General features: G+C 43.2%; 1 protein-coding gene across 7 annotated transcripts in view; it reads left to right on the forward strand.

The window, feature by feature from the left end:
• Positions 1-226: 226 nt before the first annotated feature.
• The window catches only part of LOC143148827 (choline transporter-like protein 1), a 114818-nt gene continuing 99423 nt past the window's right edge, over positions 227-15621 (forward strand). For 2 of the 7 annotated variants that reach the window (XM_076315541.1, XM_076315551.1), the window contains exon 1: positions 8717-9011. In XM_076315541.1, the coding sequence (XP_076171656.1) occupies positions 8732-9011 (280 nt within the window). In that variant the 5' untranslated portion in view covers positions 8717-8731. Of the gene's footprint in view, positions 453-8716; positions 9012-9111; positions 9461-10356; positions 10483-15621 lie in introns of those variants that run through there. The other 5 variants (XM_076315569.1, XM_076315560.1, XM_076315603.1 and 2 more) reach the window with 4 other exon arrangements.

A 15621-nucleotide genomic window follows, 5' to 3' on the forward strand; every position in this document is an offset into this window, starting at 1 on the left:
CCGCGCGCAGGATGAGTGTGCATCGATGTGTGGAAACACATGTACGGGTCGGCGGTAGCGGGTGTGCGGGGCGGGCAGCTACGTGCCGAGCGCGGACTCGGTTGCCTGGAGACGGGAAACACGGAGGAGCACGGGCGAAGGACAGAAATTGGGCTACAGTCATGGTTTCATTTGGACGGGACGCGGACTGCGTCGAGAAATATTTTCATCGTTTCCCGATCGTCGACGCCGCGAACACCGTCGGTATACCGTGCATTCTCGCGTATCAGCCGACGTCTCTCGAAGATGCGCAGCCGGATTGGGCGATCGAGCGTTCCTCTCCCGCTAACCCCGCGGAGTGCGTCATAACCTCTGCGTGCTCGTAAGTTTTCGGTGGGAATCGGTGCGACGTGCGCCCGACGAAAGCCTCTTCTCTCCTCGATCCGTACAGAACGATTGGGCGACCTCTCGACGTGAGTTAAATCTTCTATCCGCTAGACGTAACGACGACACGGCCTAATTAGCGGATTTTACGCGCAGTGTACGTACGTGACACGAGTGTTCATGACATGTAGCGGAATCGACAGCGAGCGATTTCTTTCGAGGGAAATATCGATGACTGTAGCTACTACCGTTTCGGGGACACACGAGATATACTTTTTTTACTCGTACGCGTCACGTGGAGTTCTGGCGAGTCCGTGTTTCGTATGCAGCAGATGTGGATCCACCGATGAAACACACGTCGGTTCTTTCGTTCCTTGTTGTTTTTCCCCGTCCGTCCGTCCGTTCGTCCGTCCGTCTGCCTGTCCGCGCGGTATCTTCGCCCCCGTGTTTTGCCTACGGTTGCGCAATTGCAGCTCGTTGCGATAGATGCGTACGGCGCGCTCTTGTCAATTTCTCCATAATGCCGGTGAGATCCTTCCGTAATTATGATTGCGGTATTTATTATTTACGTTATCATTAACGCGTGCCTGCATGTTGCAACCGTGTGCCGCGCCACCGTTGCATAGAGTATTATTTCCGATTATTCTTAGTTTATCTTCAACGCTGCGGTGAAATTTTTGCGAATATGCGCAGCGTCTGTGCAGCTACACCTGGGACTACGGGGGTCCGTGGGGGAGGCTACGAGTAATTTTTACTTTATCAACGCGGTACTCTACCAAATAGACACGTGCTTATTATTTTTTCGACGCGTTAATTTTTTCTTTTTCTTCATCATTTTTAAATTGCGATTTCAACGTCCTTTTTGAAAAAAAAAAGGATTTATAGATCCGTTGATTTTGAATTTTCGAACGCGCACCGAACGCTTGTTTTATGCAAACAATAGATATTTGTGTAGCCTATAACAAGGTAATTCGATACTTTAACAACCTCGATTCTTTCCTTTGTGGGTTCTTCGTCAGAAATAGGTAACCGAGTTTCCAAATAATTGGAAAAGTGTTTAACGTGATGGATAATATAGAATTAAAGGAACACGATGGAACATTGTGTTTCCTCTTTTTTCTTTTTTCTTTTACACGCATAATTTAGTCGCGTCAAACTCAACGTTATATTTATGTGCATTGCAGGCTGAAGTTAGTTTCTGTCTTCCATTCCCAACAGTTCTTCTTTCCCGTGTGCTGATTTATAACGCAAAATAATCATAAAATTTATGAATCCAACCTTATTTTACATTATAAATTATTCTCCGGGAAACGGACCAAAAAAACATCATAATGTCCCATTGCGTACCTCTAATTCCCTTACTTGCCGTTATGTTAAATACTCTTCTAATTTAAAATTCACTTACGTGAGAGTATATGCGTTACTTTTTAAACAGATCCGAAACGAAAATACAGAAAGCGTTGAAACATTAAATCGACATTGTTGAAGACCATTAAAACAATCAAAATTTAACTGTTCCCTTATACCACTGTTTTCGATTTTACCATTTGCCTTTCCAATATCGCGAAATATTTATATTTCACGAGAATATACAGATCCCGGTGCGCGATCGTAATTAGATGCGTCTCCCGAGTAGAAAAAGTAGTCGGATCAAAGTAGATGCGCATAAACGACCGCAAAACAATTTGGCCGGGATCCAGTCGAGGCGGTGACTTGTCACAGTTCGTGTTGCCCGGATTTGAAAATTTGCCTACAAGATACTTGGGCTTCTGCCTGGTCTACCATGGAGACGATACCGATAGAAAGTAAGTTGCCGCAAGAAGTCTGAATCCAATTTCGCGTCCGTATTAATTCTTCGAATCGCGAAATAAGAGAATCGAATACCGATGGAAAATTCTCTCCATAATTTAAAAAAATCTATCGACTTTGTCCCTCGTATTTTCGTGTTTTTCCAATTGTTAAATTAAAATTGAAAATTTCTCTCTCTCTCTGTCTGTGTTCCACTTTTACCCCCGGTGCAGTTTAATTTAATTTTTAATAATTGCAAACGTTTCGACATCGTCGAAGACGACCATACGGTACGGTCGAATATATGAAAAAAAAAAAAAAAAGAATTTTCAATACCCAAGGTATTGCTCGAATCGACTTACAAAAAAATCATTAAGTTTAATTTTTAGACACCGACGCGAACACGTTATGACACGGCTGGCACGTTTCGCGCGTACGCTTTGAACGTGTATATACATATACATGTACATATACACACGCGTGTATATACGTATATATATGTATACGTATAGACATAACCGGCCGAGAAATAAAACGACCGTAAAATAAACCGTTTGAAATTTTCGAGCAGGGATTCGCTTCATAAAAATTTCGCCTGTCGTCGGCTTTGCGCGTAATTAATGCCTCTATCCGTGATATTGCGATGTTTTCAAACCGGGCACACCACTCGTGGCAACAGCGCCTTTAAATGTAGAAATCTCCTAACTCCATTATGCGCGAACTTCGGAGGCATTGCTTGCGCCGCTGGTAACGTTAACTCTTGCGAACTATCCAAGCAGAAACACGTAATGAGACTACATGTCAATGGATGGCACCACCGATGTATAAACTCGAGGAGCCCGTCTCGCCTACTCCCGAGGACGTGCTATTCTTGCATACGCTGCACGCAGCTGCTGCTGCTACTGCTGCTACTGCTGCTGGTGCTGGTGCTGGTGCTGGTACTGGTACTGGTGCTGCTGCTCGCTTGGTTAAAAATCTTATCGTTCGTGAATAATGTACTCGCGGCGATAGAACCCGGCTGGGCTCTCGTGTCCAGCAATTCGCCAAATGGATTTCGGAAAATATTCCATGGGCTCGTTACGGGTGAAATATATATATATATATATATATATATATATATATATATATATATATATATACACACACATATGTGTACATACCACCGTACACGTACGTATATTTCAGCGAGCCTTCGTTATTGATTCCGAGCCTTCAAGACGTACCTGACAAAACACTCGTACTCTATTTTCGTGTCGGCGGCGCACCAGACGAGAGTATGCAACCGTTCTCCTCCCACCCCGTAGAGTCAATAACTTTGCTGACGTATCGATAATCTTCGTCGAGAACGGTGATTCGCGTAGTCGTGCGAAAGCGAGATACCGAGCGTATCGTAGGCCAGATACGCGCTAGGAAAAGCCGACAGGAAGATGAATCAATAAATGCGTCTGGTCGTCGGTTCGTGTTCGATTTAAAACAAGAAAAAAAAGAAAAAAAAAATAGTGTCCGCCTTCAAAGGATACCGCATTGTTATGCGATGAAACGTGTCTCTACGTATGTACGCGTCCATCCTCTTCGTGAATCAGGATTGATAAATTCACCGACGGAATTTTAATTCGACAACGGGTGCCGTCGCCGCCGTCGCTGCTCCTGTTTATGCAAATCGAATATTTATAACACGCCGTTAAACCCGACACGCGTGCGTCCGCCACGCGGCCCGACGTGAATTTTTGTTTTCGTTGCACGCGAAAACGCGAAGTCGGCTCGCATTATGCGTGTCGCGCATTGTACCCTGGAACGTCACGGACCGACAATGTGACAGCGACTATCGACGTGTTCGTCCTCTGCACGCCGGAGGTCGCTGATTCACAACAACGACGATTCGGCCAGCCGGCTAGCCAGGCCGGCACGGCACGGCAGAGCCGGTCAGCCAGCCAGCCAGCCAGCTACCTCGCGTCGAAATATTTTCCTTTAATGCCGCGTAAAAATGACGTGCGCACTCCGTCCGCCGAAGACGATAAATCCTCGGGATTTGAAGCTTTCACATATTTCAAAATAAAAGCCCTCCCACGATCGGAGCAAAAAAAAGATATATATATATATATATATATATATATATATATATATATATATATATATATATACACACATCGGTGCCGCACCGGGACACGTTGCTTCGAAAATTTGTATAAAAGCCGGAAGTTTCGAGCGCAATCACGCCCCACCGCCGCGGGTAATACATACGATGCAATTAGTCTTGACCTAGCCACCGCGGCAAGGTTACTATATTACGGTTGACGCGCGGATATAAGTTACTGCGAACTTTTTGACACCGAAGGCGTTGCCCGGTTATCGGTAAAGCGAAATTTCCCCGTGGAATTATATAATATATATATATATATATATATATATATATATATATATATATATATATATATGTATATATATATATATATTTTTTTTTTTTCTTTCTTTTTTTGTTCGGTCCTACCCACGGATCGGCACCGTGTTCGACGTAATTTTCAGTGATCATCTGGCCGGGTGCCATGTTGCGTGGACGGGCGAATGATGCGGTTAAGCTGGAAATGTATATTCAGTGCGAAAACTAGATTAAAAATTTTTGCCACGATGATGTTACCGCAACGCGCAACTTAATTCCGGTGTGAAATATGAAAAATCTGTAGGGGACACGTTCGTCCAAGGGTTCAAGGGGGAGGTAAAAAAAAAGAAGAAAAAATATATATATATATATATTTACGTGTGTATATATACGTACGCTTGAAATCGATACGGAAATCAACAAGTAGCGGCCACGTAAGGCTTCACTTCTTGTAAAATCGACGCGACCGTGTATGGTTACGTTCGCGATAAGGTCGCGTTCGGAGAAATATCTCCGTTTCACGGGCATCTTATTATTGGCGTTCGGTTACGTAACTTTATACTACACGTTTCGCGGCACGTGATCCTTGATCGAACTTTTCGGCGACCCGATGCACGACGAAACCATTTCCTCTTCCGACGCGACGACTCACGGGGTGGGAGCGGGCGAGTGGGCGAGTGGGTGAGTGGGTGGGGGGTGGGGGTGAGGCGATTGGGTGGGGGTTGACGTTTCCTTTACGCCACGCTTTTATTAATGCCGTCATTGCGCGCGCGTGTGCCGAGATGCGCTCCGTATTCGAATAAAAAATTCAACGCGTAACGATCGTTGAGCGCGCGCCTGTTAATTAACTGTGTAAACAAGATACGTATCGGAGGTTAGCGACCCCTGAAACCGCGCAATTCCTTCGTTGCGAAAATATTGGCAAACACGAAAGATATTACTGTTTTTAAAATTTCACGGGTACACGAACGATATATTCCTTAGGGATACGTGTATCGGATTGATATGAAAATACCGGGCGCATTAACGGTACGTATTGAATCGAGATTCGTTACTTCGTTCATTACGACGGTTTATTTTCGCCCGGGAGTTTTGAAATATTGCCCCCGATGGGCATTTCCCTATATCCAGATAGCGAAAGGATTAAAGACCACTTGAATGCTCGAAATCGAATGAATTCTTTATTGTGGAGGAAGCTTTACGAATGCCGAGATAAATCACGCTGGATCCCTGTACCCCTGAATCGTATCACCGGTTAAACTATCGTGCAAATGAAATATGCCGAAATATTTTTACCTTTAAATTGGAGACGATAAATAACGCGGCATCATCGGATCGAAAATACCGCTTTTATGTTCAAGAGTGCTTTTTTTTTTTCATTTTTTTCCCTTTTTTTCTTTTTTCATTTTGTTTTCATTTTTTTTTTTTTTTTTAAGAGAGAGAGAGAGAGAGTCGAAGTTGGATGTGCGAGGAGGAGGGAGGTTCCATTACCGCGAAGTTTGGAAATCTTTCGTACGAAGGAAAATAATACATTTTGCGATCGTATCGCGAAAAAAGAGAGAGAAGAAGAAAGAGAAGAAAAAAAAAGAAAAAAAAAAGGGGAGGAACATCGTCGTCGAGCCGACATTGAATCGAAGTAGAAAAGAATTGGTTGAGTGGAAGAGAATAATGGCCTTTTGAAGGATAACACGAAAAACCGATTAAAAAAAAAATACAGGGCGCACAATGGGTCGTCAATCGAACCTGATCGACAAATTTCTGAGGTGTACCTACAACGATAAACACAATGGCGGCGGCGGGTGACAACGGCGTTTCGATCCCCGGAATTAATTCCGGGCCGTGATCAAAAGAGACCGAACGCCCAAGGAAATCTCAAGGGTCGCGGAGAAGACGTCATTAATTTCTTGGGACTTGTCGAAATGCAAGATGCATGAATCGCCAGGGGGGGTATCTTTTTCATTGGAGAAACGCTGAATCTGTTTGTTCTATCGCCTCTCGACAATGAAGTAGCGCCGGATTACATAGATCCGGCATTATTCGTGTCCCCGTGTCTATAAATTCCTTCGATATTTCACGGGGACGGAGTAACATTATGCACCGTGACCGGGCTCGAGTGCACTCACGTGACTCCCGTGTTGTCTCTGAATTCTAAAAGCTTCTTCGGGCAACAGTTGCATAATTAAAATAGACAATGGGGCAAACAAAGCGAAAATTTAACGAGTTATTTTCGCAGGAGATAATTCGAACTTCCCAACCGGGACAGTATCACCGGCGTAGTTCTCTTTAAAACATTTATATATTACCGTTTTCGAATGTGTGAATCGTACAAAAGCCGATTCAGCGATTCGAAATACATTACTTTATTAATTAACGGGTTACAAAAGTATCGCGGATTGAAACAAACGGTGTACCGCCCGAATAAAGGTATAATGCACGCTCGGATGATAAAAATCCCGGCGATTTTTACGATATAGATTTTCACAACGCCGAAATAATGAAACGAGTTTATATCAATTTATGCGTTGCGAATGTTTCCGCTTTCGGATAACAATCTACGCTCACGGGCCACGGTAAAAGCGCCTGGCAGTTACGCAACTCTTATTACAACGGTGTACTAATACGTATGAGAGTATATATATGTATGTATATGTATGTATATAACGGGCCGAAGACAATTATTTTCGATGTTCATTTTTGTTGCACAATTAAGGAAGAATTATTCACCCGTTTGCGGCACGCTCGTCGCGATCGTTTTTTAAACGCGTTTTTAAAAGTAAAACATCGACTACAACGCGAAAACACGCGAAATCCTGCAAGAGTGCGCGCGTTATCTGCTATCATTCTATCTATACACAATGCGTTAGCGATTTAACGCAATAACTTCTACCACGAATCGCTTTATTGACAGAGAATAAATACGGTCAGCGGTGTACAAAAAAAAAAAAAGTGCTACTATCTGTAATACTCCGCAAAACATTGCACAACGTACCAACACACAACAGACAGTATCGTCGCGTCGTTAAGAGCGTACACCATCGCGATACCGATATAACGGAGGGTTATATACACGAAATGCAATGCGTTAGACCGAGACGAATTTTCTACCGGAAATAAAATTATTACGTCAAGGTTCGACTAGGTTTGCGCTCGAAACATTTTTCAACGCGAGAAAGCTCAAAGAAATCTTTTACATCGGATGTGAAAATAAATCGTAGAATGAACTTTTGGATGTTGTCTCGTCGAGATATTTCGTATACAAGATACTTTATTCATCTCGAGCCGTGGAGGAAGTTTTCCTCTTGAAAAATTAAAACTTGGAAAAATTTGAAAAATCACAGTACGTTGGCCGGCGAGTCTCGGTCGCCTTTCGAGTGCAAAGGGTTAAGAGAGAACTCGTTTAGTGTACGTTGCACACGAGCGAATAAAATGACATTGGTGTTATCCACGGTCTAGGCAATTGCTTGGGATCGATAATTTCAATTTGAACGGTATTATTATTTTTCAATGTATTCTCTAGCTCTGAAATTGTTCAATTTGAAAAATTGTCGAAAGTATGACATTTAAAAAGAAACCAACTCTTCGTCACGAACATGTTTCCATTACAATTTGGAAACTGATTGTAAAAAGAAACTCTTCGTATTTGTTCTATGATATATTATTTCGGGGATTCGAAGTATTATTTTATACAAAAAAATTTCGTTCGTTTTTCTTTTCTTTTTCGTCAAAAAAGTAAACACAATCCTTTAGCGCAACGTTTCTCGAATTTTATTTATTCCGCGAGACCCCTTGTATCAATTTTCCAATATATTTTAAAACTGTTTCTTTGCATTCTTTTATCGCGTACAAAAAATCTAATTGAACTTTTTATTCGCTATTATTTTTAACAGAACTAGAATGAAAGATGATAAATGTGTTATAGTATGAAACACATTTTATCTTGATAATAAAACGTATAAAAAATATTAGTTACCAGTATTCTTTTTCATGTTTTCTCTACCGACGATAAAAAACTGTTTTAACGGTTGTCCTTCGTAATGATAAAATACTACTACGGGAAGCATTTTTCCTTCCGTCGTGTAACGTTCGTTTTTTCTTTCGAGATCTCGCGGACCCCCACCAGCGCGTTCGCGATTCGATCACCGTTTGAGAAACACTGCTTCGATATAATAACTCGTACCGAGAATCGTTCTATTGAGAAAAACAATGGCGGTGTACAAAAACAGAACACGACTGCGTGTTCGTAAGTCTCGTGAAACATTACACAACGCACAGACGACGAACAATACCGTCTCAGTTTTAATCGCGCCTACTCCCGGTGCGATCAAAGTTTTCTCCATCCGGGTTCCTAACCTGCATGCAACGGAAGAACGACTGAAGCGCGTCGCAACCTCGGAGACTCACGCAGGACAACTTCACGTGTTGCTAAACGTCTTCGCTCGACGGTGGAACGATCATAAAGGGAACGCGTGGAAAGAGGATCGAGGTAACCGTTGGTAAAAGGAGGAACGAGGAGCGTGAACCGCGAGCGCGACAACGAATACGGCGGACAGCCGAGTAGAAAAGGAGGGATGACCGTACGGGAGTATCGTTAACCGGTACGAGTCCATTTCTCCAGCGTGCAAAAGTGCCGAGCCACGAGTTAGTATCGCGAGCGAACTCGGTCGGCACGCAAGCGGTCTTGTCGGTTCGCGTACGTATTCGTACGTACCCGATCGCGTCTCACGGGCGGGAAAACATTCATGGAACGTTTCGACGAATTCCGTTGCCGCTGACGTCGGTACTTCGCGCGGCACGCTTCTATTTCCGTGCTCGGAGTGTCTTTCAGTGAGTCGCAGCCAGTGTTTGGGGACAAAGGACTTTGGGGAGAGTGCACGTCGCGAAGATCCACGGTAGATCGGTCCGTTAGTTGGCAGGAATCTAGGCGTGTACGAGGTACGTCGTGCTCGGCGGAGTTTCGGCGAACTCGTTATGAACGAGTTCGGCGTGCATGTATCGCGCAGAATTTCTCCAAGAGTACCTGAAACTTCGTCGTAGTTGCGGGCAACAATGTTAATCGCGACGATACGAAGCAACGTGGCCGGGCCACCGTGACGGGGCCAGCCGTGTTACTCTCTCGTTTCTCCGTGTTGCTTTCGAGGTTGCCGGTGAATGGTACTGTTAAACCATTATCTCGATCCGGGGAACGAGCATCGTGTCTGTTTTCACTTATTTCGAGTGTTCCACGGCGATGGGAGTTATACGGCTGCGTCCCGGTTCGGTAATTTTCTCCGACAGGACTCTTCGCTTGTATCCATGTATCGACGGATCACGCGTTCCGATTCGGTAGTATTTTTCGGAATACCGCTGTTCGAAAGGAAGGGGTTAGGGCGAGGGGAACGGGGATACGAGGAGGGTGTTATCTCCAAATTGATCTCCGCGATCTTCGCGGACGATAAACCACTTTGCGAAGAATATCGACAGGCGTGCTCGATTTCCCCGTTCTATTGTTTGTGCCGGATACAGCTTGCTGGTATCTCGATTGACGTTGTTTATCGGCGTGGAAAGCTTGCACGTGCTTTTCGCACGCGCGATCCTCTGTCCAATGCGTTCGATCGATTAGGAATACCTACGATGTCGCTCTTTTACCTGCCCGGGGAAAATAAAGTTTGTCGGGGAATAATTGAAACGCCCGTTAAACCTTATTCAGAGTGCGTGTCGCTGTCCTTGAGCGAAGACAGGTACAAGTTATTACTGCAACGAGATCGTGGTCGAGACGATACTCTTCGTTTCGCGGTGTTCGCAAGAAACGTTAGGCAACCGCAAGAACGTTGACACGTGTTGTGTCGGTGACTCACACTGCGTTCTTATTGTGCCGGGATTTTACGTGTTTACGTATAGTGACTGACATTTGGACACGACGGTACTCGTTATTGCTGCTAGGTGAACGTATACATAATATTTATGTATATATAAAGGTAAGACATTTTTTTTTCTCCTCTCGCACAATAAGCACTTCGTCTAGTACGCAAACTTCGGATCGATAGTAGATGGTAGTTTGTAATAAAATCTCTATTTGTCTGTAGTAAAATTTTCTCCAAATAGATAGCACAGTGTACAATGGAAATGAAAGACCGAATTAAATTCACAAAACTGAAACTAGATCCAAACACGTTGAATTTACTTTCGTCCACGAACCTAATTATCGCTTCACCACGTTTGTTCTTTAGAAACCGAGTGTTTGGCAAACATTAATCTTTCTCTGCGATTTACTTCATTTATCTACCACTTTTTACGAACCACTATACCGTTCTAACCACTTTCTTTCAACGCTCGGTGAACCGTGACCGAGTATAGAATCTTCTAGTTTCCCCAAACAATTCTGTAATCAATTTCGAAGCAACGAATCCAATGTTTTTCTTTAGTTCTCCAATAATTTCACGTTTATCTCGCGAATATAGTAGTTCCGGGCGTTCTTTCCGAGAAGTCGAGTCGATTCGATGCCGGTGCATATATATTTATATATAGAGGGCGTAAGTCGCGCGAAAGTGACATCTGGATATTTTCAAAGATATTGGCGATATCGAAAAATATTACTGGACAAAGTTGAAGTGTTTTAAGGGGCACGCTTATTGTCTCGATATATTTAATCGCGAACAAAGGTGCCAAGGAGATTTCAAGGTTCTCGACTTTCTCTTATACGGAACTGTATGTTCTTCGTTGTATACGAACGTAGTCCACATTTGGACGAATTCAACGGCCATGATTCACCCGCCAAGGTCGGTTAATGTTGCCAACATCGACCGAAACGTGGATCGAAAAGAAAACCCAGCTACATATTTCTTCCACCCGGTAACCCTATTGTCAAAAATAATTTACACAACCTTTTCGAGTTTGAACAAAAAATTACGTTCATCGAGTATTATTTGTGTCTCGGTTAGCGGTTGATTTCGAAATTCGTTCGGTGGCGTTATCGATAGATTTTCTCCGGGTGTTTGGAGATGACGTTCGCGCGGCAAAAATGTCAATCAAAAAAAAATTTCAGCAGCACGCGAATCGTATCTGATCGCAACGCCGTCATCGACGATCTATTGCTTCGTCGCTTCGATACCCCCTCTCCTCCACCCTGTCGATCAAAACCATAATCTAGAACATATCAGACAAGTGTACAATTTCTGTTTACGATTATTTCGAGATATCCCGACTGCGCAGGGACTACATTCGGCCCGTTGGTCGGAACGCCCGGTTTTATCGATATTACCTATGAAATGGACAGAAAGCCCAGCTATACGGCATCGGGGCACAGGTTCGCTTCCTTGATGCGTCGACAACTTCTGCCGGCCAATTGAGCCGACATAAAAGCTCAAAGGAATTGCAGCTGCGGGTCAACGAATCGTCCACTTGCACGAACACAAAGGAACGGGGGCAAAACACACGGCCGCGCGCTGCCTGCCTGCCCCCCCCCCCCTCCCTCCCTTCTCTCTACTTTTCTTCTCCTTCCCAGCTCCTCTTCGCGTCCTCCTCCGTCTTCTCGCACAGCCTCTTCACCGTCCCGTCGTTTTTCTCTCGCGTGTTATTCTCCGTTTCTTGCGAAATCAATTTTTCCTTGCCAGGAACAAAGACGACAAGTGACAAAGACAACTTCAACGTGGTCGTTGTCCCGTTTACGATCGATTGCGTGCAATCGAATGGTCACGGTGAGACGGTATCGCTACGTTCCTAAGATCGATACTTCAATTCGGAAGGAAGCGTTTAACGACGCGATCGGTCCCGTTTTACGTGTTCGCGCGCCATTTTTGATTGCCGCGGGACGACAACGTGGCAAACGTTCCAACGGAGGAGTTTGTTCGCTTTATACCGATACTCGAGTCCGGTATCGAATTTTTTTTTAAGATCCACGGTGCGCCGTTGCTCGCGTTGCTCGAGGAAATAAAGAAAGTTTAACGCGCGAAGATTTCACCTTGAATTTTACGCCCTTTTAAAATTCGAACAACGGTACCGCGTCGAGTGTAAAATTAAAAAATATTGTAAATATTGTACGGGGGCAAGGTGAACGTCGAGAATAAGAAAACAACGGACGGAATAGATCGGGCCGTTTGTAACCTCGATGCGTTATTTTCGTCCAGGTGCATCGTTTGTATCTTCCATTTTTAAATTCAATAATAACGAATGCGGATTCATTTCTGGATTTATTTTTACTAAAAGTTACCGACCGTACGGCGGACGTTGCCCCGCGGGATGTCTTTCTTCGTATTTTCAATGTCTCTATCTCTTAACGTGAAATATGTGGATTGACAGAAGTGTCAACTGTCATACTGGTTGTAATATTGCGGTTCCATGTCAAATGCAGATATAGCGCTATCGGTTGTGACGTACGTACCTCCATTTGTTTTGCCGAATAATACCTAATGCGAGACCGACATTACCAAAATGGCAGATAGACAAATTTATTAAAATACAATATCGCTCGTTGAACGAACAAATTAATTTCTATTTCGATAAGTTCGGGGGAAATCAATTATTATAATTCGGTGCCTTTTTCCGGATAAGTTTTTCGATCGTGTTCAATTTGTTGCATAATTCTGTTCGTCGTTGAATTATCTACGATATTTCTGATTCGTAACGAGTTTTAAACGATCTTAGGAAAGGAAAACGTATTTAAGAAACTTGCCGGTAAGCGGTTCCACGAATCTACCGAAATAAACATTAATTTTAACACAGAAGCCGCGCGCCCTAAATTCTGTATTATTTTCGACAACATTAATTAGCAAAGCAGGAAAATGAGGGATTCTGTGAAATTTTCATGAGCCACGTTAATCTGCAACTTCGTACATTCTGCGTTTAAGCACGACAGAATCCCGTAGAGGGAGATTCGTGATATCAAAGCTTATGTTGTCAAAAGCACACATGCCCCACGAAACTGTAGCTTCGAAAGATGACCCTCCATTCTACATTTTTTATGTACTATCTCACGGTGGGTTAGTCCGTGTAATTAATTACACAGTACAAAAGCGCACCGGTTAAATATCAAGCATGAAAAAAAAAAGAAAAAAAAGAAAGAGTTCAATTGGTCGTTCGATGCATCGCTCTATTCTTCTTCGTTCGTGTCTTTGACTCGTGCGCGGAGAGTCCTACTACATTATGATTCACGGTGAAGGGAATGGCCTTGAACGGTCATTTAATTCGTCCGGACTACGGACGAGAAGAGAAAGAAATGTATCGATGTTCCGACCGATTCGGTTGTTCGCTGGACAAAAGTTCTCCGTTCCTTTGACTGGGCTGAGCCGAGTGTCGGGTATCACCGCCTATAAATACGTAGAAATCAAAATAACGCGAAAACAAAGATAGACTTTGCCACCGTGTATCAAAGATTACAAGAACTCGAACGGTTTCGAACATAATCCGTTTAGAGTCGTATTAATCAGTGTTTCTCATATTTATACTCTCCTGTGGCCGCTCTCGATTAAGAACATTTCATCGACCTTGTGACCCGAAATTAAATCACCATTCCTGGAATATATTATTTCGAACCTTCTCGCGCAATTTTTCGCAAAAAGTGCATTTTAATATTTGAACAATTTGTCATTCGATTAAATGATTATATATATATATATATTTGAAAAATATTAAAAATTTGTTATTCGATTAAACGATTATATATATTTGAAAAATATTAAAAATTGGTATATATTAAATAAATATATAAAATTTATATATATATATATATATATATATATATATATATATATATATATATATATATATATTAAAAGTTTGTCATTCGATTAAACGATTATACATATATTCTACTCGAGACTTTGACACTTTGCCGAATTATTGCGAAAACTGAACATCGCAAAAAGACTAGAATATGGAATATCTCGTCGGGCTACTATTTCGTAACAATCTAACGAAACTTGCTATCTTTTATCACTTTCGACGTAGAGGGAGCAACGATAAAAGTGGACAACAATTTTCCGACCGTTTCGAACTTTCGAGCTTTTAATCTTTTCTTTACCACCGACACTGGAACACCTTTTATGGCGTTCTTAATAAGAGGAAACGAGGGACGGTACTTTTTCTTTTTTCCTTTCTTTTCTTTCTCGTTTTACAACGCTCTCGCGCTCCTCGGAGCGGGCTGGTCCGCGGCGATATTTGAGAAACACTGGTGTAAATAACGCGCAACGTACGAACGATCCGAAACTGTGACATTGCGCGTGCAAGATTACGCGAGCTCGCGTTACAGGCTACGTAAAAGTAGTTAGTCCAGATTCGCGCGACGATCGCGTTCGAAGAATTCGAATGGCGGCCCGAGCGACGACGTTCCTTCCCCCGTTTTAGAAAGAGTCGGCGCACCGGGTAAACAACCAACGAAATCCAGTCTCGACGAAAGCCTTCATGAATAATTGAGCACGCGTTGCGGGTCTATTGTAACGTTAAGCGTTAATATCGTTGCAAAACCTTTGACGCGTTCCACCGACGACCTACATCTCTTTTCGTCGCGGCGCGTTTATGCAAGCTGCGCTTTTTACGCCCACTCGAGAATCTTTCACGGATTTCCGTGGTTTTCGGGATCTCTGGGATATACAGAGTCTGTGCCGATCCGGGTGAAATTTCGTGTTAAGCAGCGCATTGTTTCAAACCGGGAAATTGTACACACCGTGTGAAAAATAATAGGAGCGCTTTTTATTTTTTTTCTCTTTTTTTTTTTGGCTTTCTCTCTTTCTCCGCGAATTCAAATCCGTTCAACCGAGCGAGATTTCACGAAAATTCGGATTCGCGCGAATTTGACGGTTTCGAGTCGCCCGGTCGAATTGAAACGACAAATATATGTGGCTATTGTACATACATGGAATTCGAGTCGTTTCGTTGAAACAATTTGCGGTGACGTTTCGGCTGCACGATCGGCCCTCATCGCGATACCAATTATGTGCGGCAAAGAGTACGGTGAATTATGCGTGTATCGCTGTAATTTGTCCCGTGATTAACCGTATTATTGTTTATGTGGAATGAATAAGCGACGATCGATAAAATTAAATCGAGATTATAACATATAAGCGATTTACTCGGATTTGACGAATTTCGAGGTACGCCCTATTAATTCGTCGATCGTGATT

The sequence above is a fragment of the Ptiloglossa arizonensis genome, chromosome 1 (genome assembly GCF_051014685.1).
Source record: "Ptiloglossa arizonensis isolate GNS036 chromosome 1, iyPtiAriz1_principal, whole genome shotgun sequence".
NCBI lineage: Eukaryota > Metazoa > Arthropoda > Insecta > Hymenoptera > Colletidae > Ptiloglossa > Ptiloglossa arizonensis.